Source organism: Colobus angolensis, unplaced genomic scaffold, assembly GCF_000951035.1.
Source record: "Colobus angolensis palliatus isolate OR3802 unplaced genomic scaffold, Cang.pa_1.0 Scaffold193, whole genome shotgun sequence".
Taxonomy (NCBI): Eukaryota; Metazoa; Chordata; class Mammalia; order Primates; family Cercopithecidae; genus Colobus; species Colobus angolensis.
Genome location: NW_012115077.1, coordinates 342435 through 362870, shown reverse-complemented (window position 1 = coordinate 362870; position 20436 = coordinate 342435). Strand labels below are relative to the sequence as shown.

General features: G+C 36.7%; 1 protein-coding gene across 1 annotated transcript in view; it reads right to left on the bottom strand.

The window, feature by feature from the left end:
• NLK (nemo-like kinase) overlaps nucleotides 1-20436 on the bottom strand; it is a 156525-nt gene that overhangs the window by 48630 nt on the left and 87459 nt on the right. The window contains exon 4 of the mRNA XM_011940755.1: nucleotides 15878-15933. Within this exon, the coding sequence (XP_011796145.1) occupies nucleotides 15878-15933 (56 nt within the window). The remainder of the gene's footprint in view (nucleotides 1-15877; nucleotides 15934-20436) is intronic.

The window sequence follows — 20436 nt, the reverse complement described above, 5'->3', positions numbered from 1 at the left end:
TTTCCAGCTCCTGAGTATTTACTTCCTTCAAGTCTTTTACCTCTTACCCTTCTTTTGTCAAATTATAAAAATAATCTTGACAATACAAGAAACATTTTCCCTGCACTTATGAATCATATATGCTTAAATAGCTTCATATCCTCTCATATTTTTTAAGTGCATGAGAACTAAAAAGTTAGTGTATACATATGTACAAATGTTTATATGCATGTGTACAAAAGAAAAGGAACTCCTGGCTACTTCCGTGTGTGTGTGTGTGGGGGGTACAGGGCTTGGACTAGTAGCCCTTTACAGATTTGTTTTTAAAGTCTAAATTAGAGATTGCTGGAAATATAGGACAGGCCTTTGATGGTAGATAAAAGTTAAAAATGTAAGTTTGGGAATAATTAGATACAGTAAAAAATAACAATTTCTACTTTCTACTAAATGAAATATGCCACACTGAGGTATTTATTTGCATTTGGTTACAATCTTCTTTTTATTCGCATAAAAGTTTATCTTAAAATTTTTTTTCCATTTCCTTCCTTTTATTAAAAAACTTGGATATTAAAATTATGGAAGCTTGTCACCATTAATGGGTTGCAAATTCAACCTTAAAAACATGACATTCTTTAGAATAATGCAACCAGTGTCAGCAGCTGAACTGTTAGTGGACAGTGCCCAAATATAATAAGCAGCACATCCTGCTAGATTTCCACAGAGTTTGCTGAGAAGAAAACGTTTTCATGGAGGACAGAATTTGAGGCAAGAAAAAGCAAGAAATGAGACATCTTCTGAAGATCAAGGACATTAGGTGGGAACATATTAGAGATATCAAAAAGGGAGAGAACAGAGAGGGGTGCTTAGAATTAAAAATAGGCCTGTACAATTTTCTCTGATGCAAAAAAGATTATGGGCAAGAAGACCAGGAAACTAATCTACAGCCTGGCAGCCATCTACACCTTAATGACAAGCCTCTCCTGACCTCTTGCTCCAATTAAAGCAGATCTGTACCAAGATCAATATTTGTTTAACCCACCTCTATGATGCTGCATCTATTTTAGGAAGTAATTTAAGAATGCATGATAATCAGCCTCATACCAGAAATACTGACTACCCCAACTGTCAAAGGTAATTCTTCAGAAAAAGCTACACAGTCACCACAGAAACAAATGCTGACATCAAATTCTGACCTTCAATTACAAATAAGATGATTGAGTACTTTTCTGTTTTTAGGAAGTCATGATTACTCAGGCAGTCTTAGAGCCTGCAGGACTGGTGCCAACAGCATCTTTGTTTAACCATCATCATTAGCATCAATAAACACTGACTGGGTACTAAGTGGGTGTAGAGAACATGTTAACTCAATGACAAGACAGAGAAAAAAGATGGATGAACGCAAGGCAATAGCCAAGAGGTTGGAAAAAGACTGTGATGGAGAGGGCAAGAAGGCGCAAAAATATTTTAATGTAAATGAACAAAGAAGTCTGACTGAAAAACAGCTTAAATTTACTGAAATTTTCTGTGTTAGGCATCCAGCTTTAAATTTATTTTGCCTCATCTACTCCTAATTACTGTAAGAAGTAAGTCCCATTATGGGTTCCCATTATATAGACGAGCAAAGAGGTTTAGAGAGGTAAAGAAATGAATCAAAGGTCTTAGCTAGCATGCAGTGGACATGGCACTAGATCACAGCCCTTGTTCTTGTACTCTGTCCTTCAAAAGATAAAGTAAACTTCAAAAATAGAAAACTAAAGAAAGAGGTAACAAAACAATTCTACTTTGTGAGAGGGAGAAGGCCTGGAAATTGATTTAAAATGAGGAGTTAACAGGTTCAGCAGTGGGAGGCGGTATGTTTGTTGTCGGCTTTGGAATCAAAATGACCAAGGTTAGAATCTTGACTCTGCCACTTAGTAGCCTGATAACATTAGGCAAGTCAAATAACTTCTCTGAGTCTGTTTCTGCATTTATAAAACAGGTACAGGGACACCTACCACACAGAGTTACTGCTAGGATTTAGAATCACATATAAATGCCTGGCACACAGAAAATGAATTAGGTGGTAGCTGCTGTCATCATCATCATCATCACTATATGAGGGAGGAGGGGAGATGAGCTTTTTTTAAACATCAATACATGCTAGGTGGTATGCCAAATGTTCTACATACGTTAATTCATTTATTCCTTAAAAATAGCTCTGTAAGAATATTATCTCCATTACCATTGACGAAACTGAGGCTTAGGGAGGAGTATCAAATAACTTTTTGAAAGTCAAAAAGCTAGTAAGTGGAGAAAAAAAAAATGATTTGAACTCAGGGCTGCCTAATATCAAAGTCCACAGGCTTTTTCAAAATGTATGATTGTGCCTCTATTTCTTTCCAACATTCTCTCCAGGGAAAAAAACAAAAGAATATAAGGAACAAAGAAATTGGTGACCACTCAAAAAAGCTCCTTTTGGTCTGGTACAGTGGCTCATGCCTGTAATCCCAGCACTTTGGAAGGCTGAGATGGGCGTATCACCTGAGATCAGGAGTTCAAGACCAGCCTGGCCAACACGGTGAAACCCTGTCTCTACTAAAAAATACAAAAATTAGCCAGGTGTGGTTGTGGGCACCTGTAATCCCAGTTACTCAGGAGGCTGAGGCAAGAGAATCCCTTGAACCCTGGAGGCGGAGGCTGCAGCGAGCCGAGATCATGCTACTGAACTCCAGCCTGGGGTGACAGAGTGAGACTCTGTCTTTAAAAAAAAAAAAGCTCCTTTAAGTCACTGTGATCTCAAAAGGAAAGACTAGGTAATCTCAAAAGTATATCACCATCAAAGAAGGAGAAAAACTTTATTCACTTTTTATTAATGTGGTCTCATGCAGGGTTTTTGGCATCAAAAACATGTCCATGACAGACACATTCCTTTAGAGTTTACTCATTCATTCATATAAGGACAAAAAGCCCTTTCTTAGACCAAGAAAGGTTTCCTACAGGACATATTTTTGACAGATGGGAACTTGAGGGAACAATTAAAAGTACTAGTTTCTGTGAGACCTCTGAGAACCTTCACACAGGGTAACTCCTGGTTTTGGTAAAGGGTTAATAACCTGAAGGGTTTCTTAGTCTTGAGCTCAGGGTGATAAATATTACCTATCAGATTAATATTCTTCATATTTAACGCTAATTACAGAAAAATATTAATATCCTGTAACTGATTAAAGTCCCCATATCCCCCCAAAACAAAAGCACACATTAAAAACCCCAAAACTTTGCTTACTCATGCAAATCATATTTTCTTTAGGAAAAAAAACACCACTTCAGCCTGATCCTATTTTCTACCATCTGGTTCTCCTGCCACCTCTAAGTGAGGTAAACTATCAATTAAATATATAATTTTTAAAACCACTGCCAAAGATACAATTCAATATTTTTGATTAATACTTAATAATGACAGGCACAGAATATGTAGAGAGCAAAATAATATCAGCAGTACATAAATAAACTGTACACTGGCTAAAATTCAGATTTGTGCTAGTGTGCTATAAGTCTATTAAGTTTCCTGAGGTACTGCTCTCAAATAAATTCAGCTGATAGCAGGAGACTCAGCTGGTCTATGAAGTGCCTAAAAGGCCCACTGATTCTCCATATCCTCCAATTATGGCAAGTCTGATATATTTAGTGGCTTCTGAAACCTCTAGGTCTCCACGAAACACATGCCTCCTGGTGTCTAGCAACCTTAAAAAATAAAGTCAACACAGTGGGACGTGACAAAAAGACGGAATAAATACAGTCCCATGAGCCTCGCTAAACTCTCACACCTGAATTAAATATGTCAAGAGGCTAATAATCAGAAGGTTAACCAGAAGGTTAAGCAGTTCAGGAGAATGATAATGGGGTTATGAGGCTTTTCAGAAGCTCAAATTAAGTGTGGCTTTGTTGTTATTCAATATTACTGTCTAACAGTTGGGAGCACTGACAGCATTTCATTCCCACCAGCTGGGAAGTTTTAGAGCTATATTTATTTTTTAATGGAGAGGTGAAAAGACTAGATTCAAGCTTTAGTTTTTTTTTTTTTTTTGGCTTAACTTGGAACGCAGGTGTTTCAAAGAGCTAGTGTGAATAAGTTGCTCCAACTATAGTGACTCTCTTCAAAGCAGAGAGGAAAAAAAATCCAGCTGTTGAGTTTGAACTTTAAACAATTCTTTAAAACAATTTCAGGATCTGCTATACACTAAAGCCTAAGTAATCGTTATGCAGACAGGAAGGCCTTTTAAATGAACTAAAAGAGGTGATGTGACTTTCACTACAGGGCATCGTAAGGGGAGCGGTCCTTGGGATCTCAGGCTGAAAGAGAAAATTACGTCGTGTATGGATGGAGGTCAATTTTCCATCTTCCCATGTTCAGGCCTGCCAACATACTATGACTTACATTTTTCATACCTTTCAGAAAAAAAGAGGAAAAATAAAGCTGATTCATTACACAGCATTTAGAGAGTCAATAAGAACTGGGAGAATTTACAAAGTATTAAAAATAAGTGCTTACTAATGACAAGGTGTTGTGTAAATATGTCATAATAAAGCACTGCTGAATAAACACTTGATAACAGACAGCTAACCATTGTGGACAGTTCAAGTTGTGCTTATCAAGTTGTGATACTGTCTTACGTAAAAAAACTATCAGGTCAAAAGCTTTTGCCATCTAGAGTTCAGAAGGACAGTGGGCTGGCTTCCCTGCTCAACTGAAGTCTGAGAACATATTTAATGTTCCAAGTGCAATGAGCTACTGATGTTGTATGACGTTCTAATGATGTGTTAAAAACTTTCAGATAGCAAAATAAAGATATTTACTTGGTTTATCTGAGTTGGGAAAAGAAAATGGGAACATATTGTATCAAATTATTTCCTACAGAATGAATATGGACAGAAAGCTTTGAAAACCCTACTTTAATTCCTAAACTCTCTACTGATTTCAGATAATGGAAACTTAATCATTCTTTCTTCATTTAATATGGACAGAAACTAATGCTAAGCCCGATTACAAAAAAAGAAATCTTACAATATTAAATATTTATCAAGTAGGTCCCATATGGGTCAAAGGTTCTACAATCCTTTTTTAAAACTTTTCATCTTCGGCTGGGCACAGTGGCTCACGCCTGTAATCCCAGCACTTTGGGAGGCCGAGGCAGGTGGATCATGAGGTCAGGAGATCGAGATTATCCTGGCCAAAATGGTGAAACCCTGTCTCTATTAAAAATACAAAAATTAGCCAGGCATGGTAGCACGTGCCTGTAGTCCCAGTTACTCAGGAGGCTGAGGCAGGAGAATCACTTCAACCCGGGAGATGGAGCTTGCAGTGAGATGAGATCACGCCACTGTACTTCAGCGTGGGCGACAGAGTGAGACTCCATCTCAAAAAAAAAAAAAAAAAAAGTTTTCATCTTCAATGTGCTATATATTGGAACAAATATGAGTCAGGTGACTTTCCAAAAGACACAGTAAATTTGGTTTAATAAACTGTAGTACATAGATGCCCAAGCCTGGACCCCTCAAGCCATAAATTCTCTTATATGACAAGTACATGAATGACAGTTAAAATATGCTTAAGTGATAACATAGTTAAGCACTTTAAGCATTAACATGCTTAGGCAACTTAAACACAAATTCTGAAATCCTGCCATTCCTGTCTGAAAAAAGAATCTACAGCCATAAATGTGTGAGACTTAATAAAATCTCTCTGTTCACATTTTTGTTTTCTTCCAAAATCAGGTGCACAGGGGAAGGAAATTTCAACCTAGTACTCAGATATGAAACTGGCTGATCTGAAATAAAAGTGAAGGCATTGAATCGTGTGGATAATGACAATCTGGTTTACAGATATGGTTGATTTCAAACAATGCTTTCCACATGAAAGAAAAACAGCAATGTGTCACAGAGAGAATTGTGTTCTCTTGTAATAAATGGTCAGCCTTAAATCTCATCATCTTCTCTGCAACAAAAAGCACGGGAGCCTTTGCAACTAGAAAAAAATCGGTGTGCTTCAATTAGAATCACTGACCTTTTCTGAAGCATGCCTGTGCTTCTCTATAGAAATCAATGGAATAAAAGGTCATGTTGTTAAAACGTTTGAATACGACAATCTCTTTCCCAGGCAAAGGCAGATTCCTTTTCTTTGTAAAGTAACAAATTTGTTGTATAGAATGTCAAAAATTAAAACTACCTCAGTTGTAATTTAAAACTGACTAAAAAAAAAAAAATATCCAATCACCAGAAAAAAAAGAAAAAAGCGGGAAAGCTGTCATTCTGTTACAGTCTATAAGATCTGTCAGATGAGTCTTTTTCACTAAGGCTATAACCATGTGTGTAATAAAACAAGAAGAGCATTCTAGAGAAAATGATGTTATTTCGAACTTCAGGTCTCTCCTTTACAAAGTGCTCTGGAGAAGGTAAGGCAAGCTCTGTGTCTGTCAAACATAGATGGTAGAACCTGGTGATTAATCTTCCACCATCATAACCCTCCAAAGCAAATGACCATGTACACAAACCCAGAGATTAAGAGCTGAGGAACAGAAGCCAAAGTGACTGGAATGTCACTGTTTTTTGGAGTATAAAAAACTATATTTGAAAGAGGAGCCTCTATATACATTAGGAATATTTTACTGTATCAATTTCTTCATTCATGAAGAGAAAGGGCAAATTCTTCAATTATCTCTCAATGCATTCAGAAGGTAAGGGATGAACATTATCAGTCATATAACTTCATTGTCCTTCTTACTGCCAATACAATGAGTATGAACACTTTCTCCAAAAGACAATGAGCCCTCAAATGAGACCCAAGTAACCTTTCCTTAACAGGTCTGAAAAACTTACTTCCATGTCCAGACAATTTGGTGTCAAATGTCCTTCTGCCCAACAGAATTTGAGAGCATTTACTCCAGTATGATCTATTGTAAAGCTGCACAAATGTCATTAAAACCTGAGAGCAGATTGCTACCAGTGTTACAAGTCTCTAAACACACCAATCTACAGATGTTAGTCCTTACCTAGCCAGTGTTACCCATCACCAGTGTAGCTCATTTGTGGTCGTAGATTTTAAAAGACAAAGTTACTAAAAGAAACAGTTCGGAAGAACAGAGAAGATTCAAAATAAACAGAGAACAAAAATCTACAAGAAAAATTTAGAGAAAGTATATCAAAGAGTCTGTTTCTGAGTACTTTTCATGGGAGTTGAGAAGAGATGAAATAAAATGGTGGTCCATTTAAAAGGATGTCCCTCCTCTGTCCAGACAGATGATACAACATAGTATCTAATACATTTGTTCACAGTACCCACTTTCTACCTCTTACAGAATGAATATTAGATTATCCACTTAGTTATACCATCTATTAGCACTGTTTCATATTGTTATTTAATTAGAAAAGCTATGCAAAAAGGGTTACATGGACCCATGAACAGGAATTAGACATGGATTAAAATTTTGTGGAAAAATGAGAGTGTTACTAGAAATACTGAAAATATACTTATCCTACTAATATGTAATTGTTCTTATATGAATTGATGCTGGAAGGACTACTGAGCATGTTTTATTCTATGAAAATTATTAAGTTGTAGGTACGTCTTCCAAGCTCTTTTTGGGGGGTGGAGTAGGGGAGTAGAGAAGGAGTGCAGGGCATTTTTTTTTTTTATCCATAAGATAATTTGGTTAATGTCTCTATTGTAAAATTGATTACTCTGGTACTATAACTACTTGAAAACTGTCCATCATCTCTATTACACCATGAACTCCTTAAAGGTGATGGCAACAACCATATTTTGTATTACCTGCTGGTACATCTTTGCTGAAGGTAAAGTTAGAAAGGGCATAAAACAAACATTGAGCATCATGAAAAACCGTCTGGGAAGATGCCAAACATCATTCTGTTCTTCTTTCATGACAGTCACTGCCTCTCAGCTCCAACAGTCAGGTCCTTGTTATTGTGTTTTTAAAAAATTACGTTAAAATACACACAAAATTGATCATTTAATCATGTTTCAGTGTGCAATTCAGTGGTATTAAGCACATTCACAATGTTGTGCAACCATTGGCACTATTTCCAGAACCTTTCCATTATCAAATATAAACTCCTTGTTAAGTTTTTAAAGTACACTTCTGATTCTGTTATTCTTCATCACAAAAATCTTTCACTGGGGCCCAATGTCAACTGAATTAAGACCAATTTCCAGGCCGGGCGCGGTGGCTCAAGCCTGTAATCCTAGCACTTTGGGAGGCCGAGAGGGGCAGATCACGAGGTCAGGAGATCGAGACCATCCTGGCTAACACGGTGAAACCCTGTCTCTACTAAAAAATACAAAAAAAACTAGCCGGGCGATGTGGCGGGTGCCTGTAGTCCCAGCTACTCGGGAGGTTGAGGCAGGAGAATGGCATAAACCCGGGCGGCGGAGCTTGCAGTGAGCTGAGATCCAGCCACTGCACTCCAGCCTGGGCGGCAGAGTGAAACTCCGTCTCAAAAAAAAAAAGACCAATTTCCTTAGTTCAACATTCAAAATTCCCCATGACTTGGCCCCACCTAGTTTAATTTCTCATTATTTCTGCATATCAAACTCTGGTCAACTAGATGATTTACCATTCCCTAATTATGCTCCTGATAGTCTCACCATCTGGAATATCCATCCTCTTCAATGCTACCTGTCCAAATTCTTCTCATCCATCAATGCTCATCTGAAATGTCTTTTCTCCACACAATTTCCTTATGGTTTTTTTCTGCTTGAAGTAGTCTCTCCTTTTAAAGTCCCACACCACCTTACTATATTCTTTTGGCACATTCTACCACACGTTAGTTATCCCTTTACATCTCATCTCATCTCCCCCTCATTGATTATAGTATCTTCCTTGAGGGAAAGCATTAAGAGGCAGCAGGGCGTGGTGGGTTGAGAGTACTCCTGGTCCACTGGACTATACAATACGGGTTCAAATCACAGCTCTGTGACTTCTAAGTGACCTTGGACAAGTTATTTACCTCTCTGAGCTACAGTTTCTTCATCTATAAATTGGAGATATGAATAAAGTATTTAGGATAGCATCTCACATATTACATTTTTAAAATTAAAATTAAATAAATGAACAATGCATCTTTGTATTTATCCCAGAGGTTAGTACAATGTCATATATAATAGTAGTGCTAAAGGTTTGGCTGAATGAATAAGCAAGGTTAACCAGATACTGACAAAAATGGTGGTTAGGTCAGGAATTTATCTGTTCCTGGATTGTTCTATCAACCTTTCTTGGTTTTTCCTTTCTTTAAATTTCTGTTCTAGGCTTCAGAGATAAGAAGAAAGGATCAGTGATAGTGGGTAAGTGAAAGTTTTTGTTTTTGTTTTATTTATTTATTATTTATTTTTTTTTTGAGATGGAGTCTTGCTCTGTCACCCAGGCTGGAGTGCAGTGGCCGGATCTCAGCTCACTGCAACCTCCGCCTCCCAGGTTTACGCCATTCTCCTGCCTCAGCCTCCCGAGTAGCTGGGACTACAGGCGCCCGCCACCTCGCCCAGCTAATTTTTTGTATTTTTTAGTAGAGACGGGGTTTCACTGTGTTAGCCAGGATGGTCTCGATCTCCTGACCTCGTGATCCGCCTGTCTCGGCCTCCCAAAGTGCTGGGATTACAGGCTTGAGCCACCGCGCCCGGCTTGTTTTTGTTTTAAATCATCAAATGTTTTTCTAGTAATTCAGTGGGAAACTAAAATGGGGGAGAGTAAAAATGAGAACCCCCCCAGTGCTCTCAGGATACCTTGGTTCTTTTGTTTTTTTGGTGGGGAGATGGAGGCTCTCTCTGTCACCTAGGCTGGAGTGCAGTGGCACGATCACTGCAATCTTCACCTCCTGGGTTCAAGAGATTCTCCCACCTCAGCCTCCTGAGTAGCTGGGATTACTGGCACACGCCACCAAACCCGGCTAATTTTTGTATTTTTAGCAGAGACAGGGTTTTGCCATGTTGGTCAGACAGGTCTTGAGCTCCTGACCTCAGGTGATCCACCTACCTCGGCCTCCCAAAGTGCTGGGATTACAGGCATGGGCTACCATGCCTGGCCAGTTCTTTTCTATCATTATACTTTCCAACCTATATTATTGTCATTATTTATGTGACTGTATCCTCCACTAGATTATAAACCTGGACCAGAAATCATCTATTGGTTCATTTACCAAATATTTATTTTGTACCTACTTTATGTCAGGCACTGTTCTAAGTACTGGTAATGTAACAATAAAACAGACAGAATGTCCTGAATCTGGAAACATAGTTGATGCTTGTTTACAGAATAAATGAACAGGAAGTTCTTACAATATGGGAATCTTCAAAGCTCCCAGGATATAAATTTCTGGTCCTTAGTAGTACCATTATTGAAGAAAGAGTACACTTACATAAGCATATATACATTTTGTTTCCATTGTTCTTAGTTTTTCAATGACTCCTTTTTTTTTTTTTTTTTTTGAGACGGAGTCTTGCTCTGTCACCCAGGCTGGAGTGCAGTGGCTGGATCTCTGCTCACTGCAAGCTCCGCCTCCCAGGTTTACGCCATTCTCCTGCCTCAGCCTCCCGAGTAGCTGGGACTACAGGCGCCCGCCACCTCGCCCAGCTAGTTTTTTGTATTTTTTAGTAGAGACGGGGTTTCACCGTGTTAGCCAGGATGGTCTCGATCTCCTGACCTCGTGATCCGCCCGTCTCGGCCTCCCAAAGTGCTGGGATTACAGGCTTGAGCCACCGCGCCCGGCCTCAATGACTCCTAAGATTCCCTGAGGGTTATACAGCTGTTTCAAAGCACTAGAGACTCTTACTGGCTGCAATGGACACATAGGTTTCCTCAGTCTTTATGACAACAGATTCCTACTTAAAACACTGCCTGCACAGGCAAAACCTATCATACAAACAGTGACACTTCTGAGAGTGAGAACCTCACAATAATTGTGCCAGAACATCAAGTAAAATCTGAGACCGTCTCAACAAACTGTGTACGGACACTCCACTAGACTTCTCATTTCCACTGAGTTTAGAATGTAATTGCTTCTAGCATATAAGACTCACACCACCCATGTTCGTCTTCATAAAATGCTAAGTTATGCTTTAAGTCAAAAATAAGCTTTTCCCAAACCAAACCAAATTTTTATTTCCAACCCTGTAGGTAGCTAGTGCTTTCTAGGAAAGGGCCTGTAAATGTGCATTGTAGAGCATCCAGAATCCAAACTGAAGCATAATAAATTCCGTTTTCTAATCAAACAATTAGAACTGGTTTCTCTTGATTTAAATTTCAGTAGGCTCAAAGTAATTAAGTACCAAACTCTTTTCACACAGATTTCCAAATAGAAACTCAAAAGTACAAAATGAAAAATGTAATCCTTTAAAAGCTAAAACATCAGCTCAGAAAAATACATAATCTTTAAAATTATTAAATAATATATTTCCTAGATAGATTAAAAACTATGAAGACAAAAAGTTAAAAGATACAGAGGTCATGATAGAAGTTATTGCTCCTTTCACATCTGACTTGTCTGTCCCAGATCTGTTGAACCCTGTAGGCAGATTTACAAAAACTTACAGTCTAGATATTGACTTTTTTTTGTTGCTTCAAGAAGTTATCTAAAAATGCATGGTGTTTCAAAATCCACACTAAATTTTTGGGAAGCACTGATGTAATAATTTTATTAGAGTTTCAGTCTCTTTAGGAAATACATGATTAACTGCATGACACTATACACCGATACTCTTACATTTGATTATATCAAAATGCACATAGAACTCAAATTTTCTAAAATTATATTCACTATTATATTAGGTTTAAAAGCACCTGCTGGTTTAAAATGTTTGTCTATTAAAACTGGAATACGTAATATATATCCCAACTTTTCTAATCTTAGAAAAAGTATAATGATGTGGTACTTTATGTACAGTGGATAATTACTTAGGATTATTTATTTTCCCTCACAACTTAATATAAATATATTTTTGACTCGATGTACTGACCCATTCAACTAAGTATTAAAAAACTCATTAGATGTATAACAATATACTAAGAACTTGCCTAAAACAACAGAACTTCATACAGACCTCAAAATAGTTTCTTAAAAGCATAATTCCAGGATCACTTATTTAAAATTCAAAATATTACCTACTCTAAAATCTGTAGACACAATAATTCTCCAAATTAAAAAACATCTAAAACCATTTGTAATGTGTGTGCCGTATTTCGGAGATAGTACAGAGAGAGCTGCTGACATAGATAATATAGTATGCTGAATTCATATAGTAACTTGAGGTCCTATTAATCTTTAATATTTTTATGTTTTAGGTAATAGGTTTTTTATTTTTCAAGGAGAAAAAAGAGAGTAAGGAAACTGAGGAATTTTTTTTTTTTTTTTGCTTTGGCTACAACCAATTTATTTGTATCAAAAACATAGGACACATGGCCAGGCACAGTGGCTCATGCTTGTAATCCCAGCACTTTTGGAGGCCGAGGCGGGCAGATCACCTGTGGTCAGGAGTTCAAGACCAGCCTGGCCAACATGGTGAAACCTCGTCTGTACTAAAAATACAAAATTAGCCAGGCATGGTGGCATGTACCTGTAATCCCAGCTACTTGGGAGGCTGAGGCAGGAAAATCTCTTGAACCCAGGAGGTGGAGTAAGCCAAGATTGTGCCATTGCATTCCAGCCTGGGCAACAAAGAGTGAAACTCCATCTCAAAACAAAACAAAGGACACAGAAAACTTTCCCATTTAGGACACTAAAAGAATCAGCAGCGAAGGCAGAGCATATACGTAACTAAGGTATTTCTTACATTTTCATCTGATAGTTGTTCTATAATACAACTTTTCAGTATCCTGTACTCCAAGCTAAAAAGTTTTTTCCTTTTTAGCTTTCCTTTTTAGCTTTTTCCTTCCTAAAAAGTCTTTATAATCCTGTGGCCGCTATAGGTATGATTCCTTTTTATGTTAAAAGGATTCAGTTTTTTCCAATCGACACCATTACTGGAAAATGCTTACCTTTTTTCTATGCATGCTTCTACATATAGCTAAGAAGTATAAGGCAGAAAACAGAAGACTACTGAAGTTTAGGTTTGAAAGATTTGATTTTTCCATCTGTAGTCAGTTAATTACTGTGAGAGTAATGTGTCAAATTTTTAACCTGAAGCTAAAAAATTAAGTGATATGATAGGATGAAATAAAGTAAAACATTTAAGTAAATGGTATACCAGAGGGTTCCATGAATATTTTATGACAAAGGCTCTTTACTTAAACATCTATGAACAATTTTGAGGAGGAAAATTTCAAAGAAACATTCTAACTGATGAAATGGATTGAAATTTGCTACCAACAGCTACTAAGCCACCTATATCGCTCATGGTTTTAAACCATAACTATGCTAACTTTCCCTCTGTTATTTGAAATAATGATGAATCAAACACCTCCTAGACTCAATTAAATTATGGCCAATAATAATAAGTGATTGAGAACTCTTATCTTACAGAAGCACATACACAGTTTTCAAACCAAGTACCAATGGTACTTTATATCCAGGTAAAAAATGGATATAATGAATTAACTAAGTGTTCAATGAAGAGAACCTAAATATATTTGGCTTTTATTCAATATATCCATATTCACCAATTAACTTACACAGAAACATTCCTTCCTCACATATGGCCTATGTGCAGTAAAGGGTTAACTCAGCAGACCTGGGCTGTCCAAACCCTGCCCATTCCAAAAGTCTTTAAGACTGGCCCCGGACTTTTGGGAAATAACCTTAGGTCACTGCAATATCCACCTGATAATAGTATCTTAGTATACCTGGGGCTTTGGCCATGCCAGATAGTTTACGTTAACAATATGATACATGGTGAATACCTGTCTTTGCCTGGACCTTGGGCTATGCTGTATTAGTTTGACCTCTGGAGGGGAAGGGAAAAAGGAGGGCTGGAGACTGAGCAGCTAAGGTCACTCACATGGGTGCTTCATGCCTGTATGACTGACCCACAGTAAAAACCCTGAACACCAAGGCTCAGGTAAACTTCCCTGGTTGGCAACACTTGCCCATGTTGTCATATATCATTGCTGGGAGAATTAAGCACTGTCCATGCAACTACATTGGGAAAGGACAAATGGAACTTCATGCCAGACTCTCTAAATTGTTTTCCTTTCTTGACTTTAGTCTGTATCTTTTTTGCTATAATAAACTGTAACCATGAGAATAACAGACCTCCTGGGCTCAGCTGATCCTTCTGCCTCAGCCTCTCGAGTGGCTGGGACTACAGGCATGTGCCACTACACCCAGCAAATTTTTTTTTTTTTTTTTTGTAGTTTTGGTAGAGACAAGGCCTTGCTATGTTGCCCAGGCTGGTCTCCAACTCCTGGGCTCAAGCGATCTGCCCACCCTGCCTCAGCCTCCCAAAGTGCTGGGATTACAAGTGTGAGCCACTGTGCCCAGCCATATTACTTTTTATTTTTATTATTATTTTTTTTCAAATATTTTCCATTCATGGATGCAGTCTCACATCTATGGAGGACTGACTAGCATTCAAGAGCTTTTGGTTTAAAAGATCAAAACATCCCAGCAGTGTTGATCAGTGACAATTCTATTACCATATAAGGTTTCCCAAATCCTTAGCCAGCTTAGTTATCTTGGGAAGCTCTTAATTGTTCCTATTTTCTCAGGAAGTTATCAAAGATAACAACCTCATATGGAATTACCTACCCTCTGTGTAAGAATGAGATTTGCATTACCTCACTGGTGAATCAGAAAAAGTATCTCACTATTACATGGGTTTCCATTCTGAGTCATAGGTCTAAAGTATTAATAAAAAAGCCTAGAGTTTGAATAAACTGCATTATCACGAGCTTACCAAAATCAATGACTTAGGATTTCCTGTCTTTTATTTAAAGCTTTACCAAGTTAAATGCGGAATGGAAACTGGTGACACTTTGCCCAGGAATGTCAGTGAGGTTAACTTATGTCTCAGTTTTTTTCACGCATAGTCCCAGGAGCTATTACCATGCATTATTTTATTGTTACCATGGAGCTATCACCAGGCATTATTTTATCATTATTTTATAGTTCATTATTATTCACAATGTCTAACATACTATTTTTAAACATTAACAGTAGTAACAGGAGAACGTTAAGGGCTGTATCCTGAGAATCACATAGGTAAGGGCTGAAAGCAAGACTACATAGTCAGAATACCTGGAACCAAATCTCCATCCCCACACTTACTAGCTCTGTGATCTTGGTCAATTTCTTACCTTTTGTGCCTCAATTTCCTCTTCTGTAACATGGGAATAATCATAATACCTTCCCCAGAGGATGTTTGTAGGATTAAATTAAACATATGTGTAAAGAGCTTAGAATTGTGCCTGGCATCTGATAAAAACTATATAAGTAATGGTTATTAGGTCAATATCACCACTACGACCACCACCATTCTAAGGAACATAAGACAACTTAACTTACATTAATTCTATAATTTTTATCTTACCCCAAGTGTTATAAGAAAGGGCAGTATTGCTCTCATAACTGACAGGCAGCTGTTGCATAGTGGTAAAAGCACTTCCCTGGGTTCTACTACAACAAAGCTGCCTCAATGGTTTCATCTGCAAAATGGGGATGGTAATAATCTATCTCATCAGGCTGTGTGGGGATTAAATATCTCTTCAGATGTTCTGTTCTGTGGCATCACCACATAGAATATGTTGATAATATTGAGCTCTGCCAGACACTTAGGATTTCAAAATTACCTGGTTCCAGGTACTCAATCACTTCTGCAAGGATGAGACTTAAAATACTTGAAGGCATGAACCCCAAAAGGTGCTAGAAGAACAAATTAATTTTAAAAATTGTCCCCTTCTTTCACATTCCCTGGTTAGGATACATTTCTTCAAAATAGTCAATGTGTGGAGGTTGGAGTATGTCAAGGGCAGAGAGTACCTGAGAAAAGGAAAAAAAAAAGTCAAATTTAGAGAACTAAAAAGGAAACAAAATTCAACATAAGAGCAAGTAAATACTAACAACTCTTTAATGATTTAAAGCTTAGTTACAATTGCCCACTGAAAATTATTTAATCTGTCAAGAAACATAGTCCTAAACATTAAGATGGATTTGTAAACTTACTATCCAAAAGACTTACAAAATGACAGAGGCAATTGGATTACACCACACACTACCAAAATCCCTGCACAGGAGAGTTTTTGAAATAAACGTCCTATTTTAAAGAATCAATGTTACTCTAAGAGTGTGAGGAGCCACATCTATCATTCATTCCTTTATTCCTCTGTTCAACAAACCCTTACTATGTGCATTCTACCTGTCAAGCACTAAGCTTTTAGGTTATCCTGTTGAACAAAATAGGCATCATCCCTGCTCTCACAACCACAGAAGAGGTAAGCACTAAACAAACAAATAGTTACAGATATGTAATTACAACATCTATTACTCTGGAGGAAAAATGTAAAGAAGGGTAGAGAGAAAAAGCTTCCCTGGGTAACACTACTCTAGAATTTGAAGGCTGAGTAGGAGTTGGTCAATGGGCAGACAGTGTAAAGACCCTGAGGCAGATTCTAGAAACAGAAAATCCAGTGCTTATGGAATATAGAGGATAGAAAGAAAAGAGACTAACATAAAGTAGAAGAGGAAGGTATGAAATACACTACACAAAGTCTCTTTAAATCATACTAAGCATTTTCGATTTTATTTCAAGATTTTTGTAAGAAGTCACTAGGGAGAGGAAAAAAGACTTTACGACGCAAGTCCTTTATAAAAGCAGCGTAGTACCTGTGTAACTTCTGCCATCAAAACATAACAAACAAATCCCCTCCCAGCTGTCTTGCTAAGCTAATGAGAAATACTAAGCTCAAAGGACATGGAAGAAACTACTTAACAGGAAATAAATTGTGTGGTACTAGTTAAAATTTTATGATCTGTAGCTTAAAATTTTTTTTTTATTATAGAGAACTTCAAACATATAAAAGTGGGCAGAATAGTATAAAGAATACCCATGTAATCAATACCTGGCCTCAGTTATTCACACACATGAACATTTTTATTTCATCTCTATCCTTTACTCTCCCTATATAATTCTCAAGCATATACCAAACTTATTTCAGTCATAATCAGTATCTCTAATAAAAAAAAGTTTAAAATTACAATGATCAAATCTAAAATGGAAATGTTTAAAACCATCATCAAATATCCAGTTCTCAAATTTCCTGTTTTCTCATATTAAAAAGCAGTTTGTTAGTCTAAATCAAGAGCTAAATAAGATTTACATAGTATGATTGATAATCTAAAGGTTTCTTCACCATTTCTTTTTCGTTTCCTCTTGCAATGTATGTGTAGAAGAAACCTGGTTCATTTTAAAGGTTATTCTTGTTTCAGTCAAGCATTTCTCACTATAAATTTTAAGCAAAAATTTATTTTATGCATTAAAGCCTCTTGTAATGAAAAATTCTTCACTCACTCTAAAGCCAGTTAGAGGCTTTTAAATAGTTTAGATGTTTTTATAAGGAATATCTATCTTTCCTTTTGAATTAAAATGTTTATATTTAGAATTCTGGTATAAACAGAAAATAAGGGATTTTCCAGTTTCTTTGAAGAGTAATTTTTTTCATATGACAGATACATTATTTCATTTCTATGTATTTTTTAAACCTATAATTAGCCAGCTATATTTTTTAAACCAATAAATTCACATAAATTTCTCATTATGTACCAGAACAATTTTTAACATGAATATCTGACAATTGAGGAAGGCAGTTAGAAATTAGTGTTTTACTTGACATCTTTCGGACTCTAAACTCTGTATCTGAGCAACACACATCCTGTCTAAGGGGGAAACAGAATGCAATGAGTGACAGTGTCCATTATACAATGCTATTTTACACTTCAAATCTATCTGCTATAATTAGAGGTTATCTAGAAGAAAGTGACAACCATACATTTTAAACCTTGATAGAGAAGAATGAGGCTTTCTTACTCCATATTTGATGAGGCCTTTTGTAAAAAAGCCATATAAAATAGGGATAGACATTTGCACTACAGCATTTAGCTGTGATTGTTAGTTCGAAAGGTACAATCTTTTAAACTATGCCTGGAATTTTTTTAAACGCCTGTTGTTTTATCCTCCTGCTCTTTCTACTCCAAAATGTTTATCAGAGGATGGCATTCTACAGTGCTTCTAGGTGGTAAAAACAGTATTTAGATCAGTAATGATCTAGGAATCTCAAAAGCACGTAAATGAGTAAGTGAGAAGGTATAGTGGCAGAGTTCGAAACTCCAGACTTCATTTAAATAGCTGGAGATCCTCTATAAAACCCACTAATATTTGAGGGAATAAAGTACATGAGATTAGCCTTAAGATATAAATAGGTGGACGCTTGTAAAGACTTTGGCTTGTAAAGAGTTGAAATATCCTCAAATACCACACTCTTCAAAGGATTTCAAATACAAAAAAACGCAAGCAGACTTGTCTAATTAAAACATGAATTAAAGTTACGTCTTTAAATGATAGTCATTGCCAAACACATTTCTTAACAGTGTCTCTGCACATTTCACAAATCTTTTAAGAAACATAAAAGCTCATTATGTTGGCTGCTTTTTAGGACTTCAACCTCCATGATGTTAGAAGATTCACTATAAACTGGTTACATAAGAAAATAGCTTCGTTTCAGTCAGCCCTTTATCAATAAAATAATTAATTGCTGTGAATAATCTCAATCCTAACTACAAAGACAAGAAATTTATCTGTTCATTCATAGAATCAACATTTATTGAGTTTCTACTCTGCCAGAGACTCAAAGACAAGAATAAGACACCTATAAGGAACACAGTTAAATCCCATTTAGCAAAGGAGCTACTCTTTTCTCACTCTCTCCCCACAATAGATTCTAGATTCTAAGTTTTTTACGGTAGAGACTATATTATTATTATTATTATTTTTTTTTATAGAGTTGTAGCATAAGGTATACAAATCCTGACTGTAACTTGATGAATTTTTATATACACACATATTTCCATGTAAATACCACCCAGGTTAAGAAATTAGGCATTTTAGCTCCTTTGCTTTTTTTTTTTTTTGAGACGGGAGTCTTGCTCTGTTGCCCAGGCTGGAGGGCAGTGGCATGACCGCGGCTCACTGCAACCTCTGCCTCCTGGATTCAAGCGATTCTCCTGCCTCAGCCTCCCAGGTAGCTGGGACTATAGGCATGCGCCACCATGCGCAGCTAATTTTTATATTTTTAGTAGAGAGGGGGTTTGACCATGTTGGCCAGGCTGATATCGAACTCCCGACCTCATGATCCACCCACCTCGGCCTCCAAAGGTGCTGGGATTACAGGCATGAGTCACTGCACCCGGCCCATTTGCCCTTTTTTCAGTCAAAACCCATCCTGGCACTGTTTTTACTTCTGTCACCAAAGATTCATTTTGTGTGTTCTTGAACTTTACACAAACTGCATAATAAAGAGTAAAGTCTTTTGTGTATAGATTCTTTCATTTACTGTTATGCCTGTGAGATTCATTCATGTTCCTGTATGAATCAGTGGTTTATCCTTTTTGGTGATATGTAGTGTGCTGTTATTCAACTGGACTATATCACAAAGTACTTATCCAGAGTGCTGTTGGCATACATTCATATTGTTTCCAATTTCTAGCTATTACGTATAATGCTGCTACGAACATTCTTGTACACTCTTTTGGTAAATATATGCATTAATTTCTCTTGAGTGTATACTAAATAGAATTGCTGGGTCATTGGGTAGGTATATATTTAGCTTTAGCACAAATTGCCAGTTTTCTGAAGTAGTTTTACAAATTCATGCTCTCACTAGCAATGGATTAGAGTTTCAGTTGATCTATGTCCTTGCCAACAGTTGGTACTGTCAGTCTTTTTAATTTCAGCCAGTCTGTTGGGTACATAGGGTTAACTCAATGTCGTTTTAATTTACATTTCTCTGATGAATAATGACTTCGAACACTTTGATATGTTATCCTCTTTTGTGAAATTTTTCATTAAGTCTTTGGGCAAAACATCTTCATTATAGAAGCTCTTTATATATGATATTTAGATATATAATTCAGTCTGAAAAATATCAAGTAAAACATTTATTTCTAATTGTCTTCCTCAAACACTGAATATTTATTTTAAAAATTGTTCTAGCCCATAATATATCTGGAAATAAGTATTTTATTGGATATATGTCTGAGGTCTGTCTTTTCATTCTCTTAACTTTTGATGAACATTTAGTTCTTAACATTAATGTTAACAGAAATTAACATTAATGGTGTCCAATTTAACAATTTTTTTATGGCTGTTTTATCTGTCCAGTTAAGACATCTTTGCTTATTTCAGTCATGAAGATATTTGCCTATGTTTTATTCTAGGAGTTTTATTATTTTACCTTTCATATTTAAGTGTATGATCCATTTTGAATTAAT